The 2,221-nt window shown below is 48.1% G+C and overlaps 1 protein-coding gene and 1 long non-coding RNA gene across 5 annotated transcripts in view; both read right to left on the bottom strand.

Annotated features, from left to right (window-relative positions):
- LOC106961385 (uncharacterized) overlaps positions 1-232 on the bottom strand; it is a 4,976-nt gene extending 4,744 nt beyond the window's left edge. Inside the window, exons 1-2 of one of the 2 annotated variants that reach the window (XR_001427762.1) lie at positions 197-232; positions 53-140 (exon numbers count right to left, since the gene is read on the bottom strand). This is a non-coding gene — a long non-coding RNA (uncharacterized LOC106961385). Of the gene's footprint in view, positions 1-52; positions 141-180 lie in introns of both variants that reach the window. The other variant, XR_001427763.1, reaches the window with a different exon arrangement.
- Positions 1-2,221, bottom strand: part of LOC106961383 (transmembrane protein 87A) — a 22,852-nt gene that overhangs the window by 15,060 nt on the left and 5,571 nt on the right. For all 3 annotated transcript variants that reach the window (XM_015055095.1, XM_015055096.1, XM_015055094.1), the window contains exons 6-10: positions 1,529-1,576; positions 1,402-1,425; positions 1,227-1,323; positions 1,059-1,120; positions 317-500 (exon numbers count right to left, since the gene is read on the bottom strand). In XM_015055095.1, the coding sequence (XP_014910581.1) occupies positions 317-500; positions 1,059-1,120; positions 1,227-1,323; positions 1,402-1,425; positions 1,529-1,576 (415 nt within the window). The remainder of the gene's footprint in view (positions 1-316; positions 501-1,058; positions 1,121-1,226; positions 1,324-1,401; positions 1,426-1,528; positions 1,577-2,221) is intronic.

Raw genomic sequence — 2,221 nt, forward strand, 5'->3', positions numbered from 1 at the left:
CTGACATGATACCTGGCTAACAGGATACTTGGCTAACAGGCTGACATGATACCTGGCTAACAGGCTGACATGATACCTGGCTAACAGGATACCTGGCTAACAGGCTGACATGATACCTGGTTAACAGGCTGACATGATACCTGGCTAACAGGATACTTGGCTAACAGGCTGACATGATACCTGGCTAACATGATACCTGGCTAACAGGCTGACATGATACCTGGCTAACAGGGTACTTTGCTACCAGGCTGACATGATACCTGGCTAACAGGATACTTGGCTAACAGGCTGACATGATACCTGGCTAACAGGCTACCTGATACGCCCTCATAGCTGATGCTCTGGAACTCGGCGTAGTACACGGCTTTCTCCAGCATGCCCAGGAAGATGACGCCACCTATCCAGAACTGGATCCGCAGCAGGCTTCTCCAGTAGCAAGCGGACAGAACCAGCCACAGCACGGCCAGCAGCACATAACCGATGCACATCACCATGTAGAACTGCAGAGACACAGACAAGTTAGCAGAAAGAGTTAGCCAGTGGAGTTAGCAGGAGGAGTTCAAAGGAGTTAGCCAGTGGAGTTAGCAGGAGGAGGTGACTGGAGGAGTTAGCAGGAGGAGATGGGTGGAGGCGTTAGCCGGAGGAGTGATTGGCTCACCCCTTGCTTCAATGTTCTCCTGTTTTACCCATTTTGAACATAGCTCCAGGGAAAGCAGCCCTCTGAGGTCAGTCACGTTTATAACCCAGACAGGAAGTCTGATGACATCATGTTTCAGATCTTAACTCTAAATATGTTTTATAAACTAAAAGATGTTTCAGTCGGATTTGCTTCCTTCTGATAATTCTGGGACGTGGATTTTGTAGAAAAGGTTAAAAAAATTTATTTAATAAACAAAATAAATTTTAAAAGCTGGGATGTTTTTATCTGCTGCTAAATAAATTAATAAATTAAGATTTTATACACATCTTAACCAGGAAACATGTTTAATGTGTGTGTGTGTGTGTGTGTGTGTGTGTGTGTGCGTGTGTGTGTGTGTGTGTGTGTGTTGGGGTCTCACCACCATCAGAGGCCACTCGGTGGCTGAGATGAAGCCATGAGGTCCCTTCATGCTGACCTGAACTGGAAACAGAAACACAGAACCAGTTCAACCAGGAAGAGACCAACACTCTGTGTGTGTGTGTGTGTGTGTGTGTGTGTGTGTGTGTGTGTGTGTGTGTGTACGGACGCTGCAGTCTCCATGGCCCGGTTCCGGTCTTCTGGACCTTGATGATGAACATGTAGGGTCCGTCCTCCCAGGACCGGGCCACGATGTCGAAGTCGCTCTGAGGAACAAACAGGGTCAGCTCCCTGACCTTTCACCCCGCAACAACCCCTGACCCGGTTCTGGTGACCCAACAAACCTGATTAGAGGAGGCACCAGCAGCCTGAGGACCAGAGAAGAAGAAGAAGATCAGTCGAGTTCACATGAAGGTTCTGGACCACAGGTCCAAACGGCTCTGATCGGAACCGGACAGAACCGGGCCGTACCTTTGGTTCTGGTTTCTTAGCTTCCCTCCTCCTCCTCCCGGAGTTTTCCTTTGAGTCAGAATGGAAAGACAACATTAGAGTTCAGAACCAGAACTGGACCGGCTGATACGGCCGAACCAGAACCACACTCAGCGACGATGCGTTCACTGACCGCAGGTAAAAACCAAACTTGTTGACCTGAATTGTGAACTGGTCCAACAGGTCCGGTTTCAACTCCAAGGCTAAAGTATTGACCAATCCAGAACCGGGTCGGGTCCAAACAGCAACCAGGGTTTCTGCTGCCTCCAGCAGCACAACTTTAACCTTTTAAAGGTCGATTCAAGGTCACCGTGAGTTACGTTAAAGGTCACAGAATCTATCCTGCTGTTTTACAGTCCTGACGAGTCTGTCAGCAGCTCTGCAGCCGGACCCGGCTCGGTTCTGGTCGTTAAAAGGCATCAGGAGAAGAACAGCAGAATGATTCTCTCTCTCTCAGCTGGAGGAAACCACAGATTCACTGAAATTAGTTTACTGACGGCAAAACCGCAGCAGAGCGTCGTCCAGGCAACAGCAGCCGAGTTGTTCCTTCAGCTGTCTGTGTCCTCCAGGTCTCGATAACTAAATTAATTATTATTTCAGCGATTAATCAGTTCGTATGTACTGGCTACAGAAGTACAGTTAAAGCATTTTTAATTAAATAAATTCAGGTTTAAT

Source organism: Poecilia latipinna, unplaced genomic scaffold (genome assembly GCF_001443285.1).
Source record: "Poecilia latipinna isolate Pla-1442-1.1 unplaced genomic scaffold, P_latipinna-1.0 Scaffold1295, whole genome shotgun sequence".
Classification (NCBI taxonomy): domain Eukaryota; kingdom Metazoa; phylum Chordata; class Actinopteri; order Cyprinodontiformes; family Poeciliidae; genus Poecilia; species Poecilia latipinna.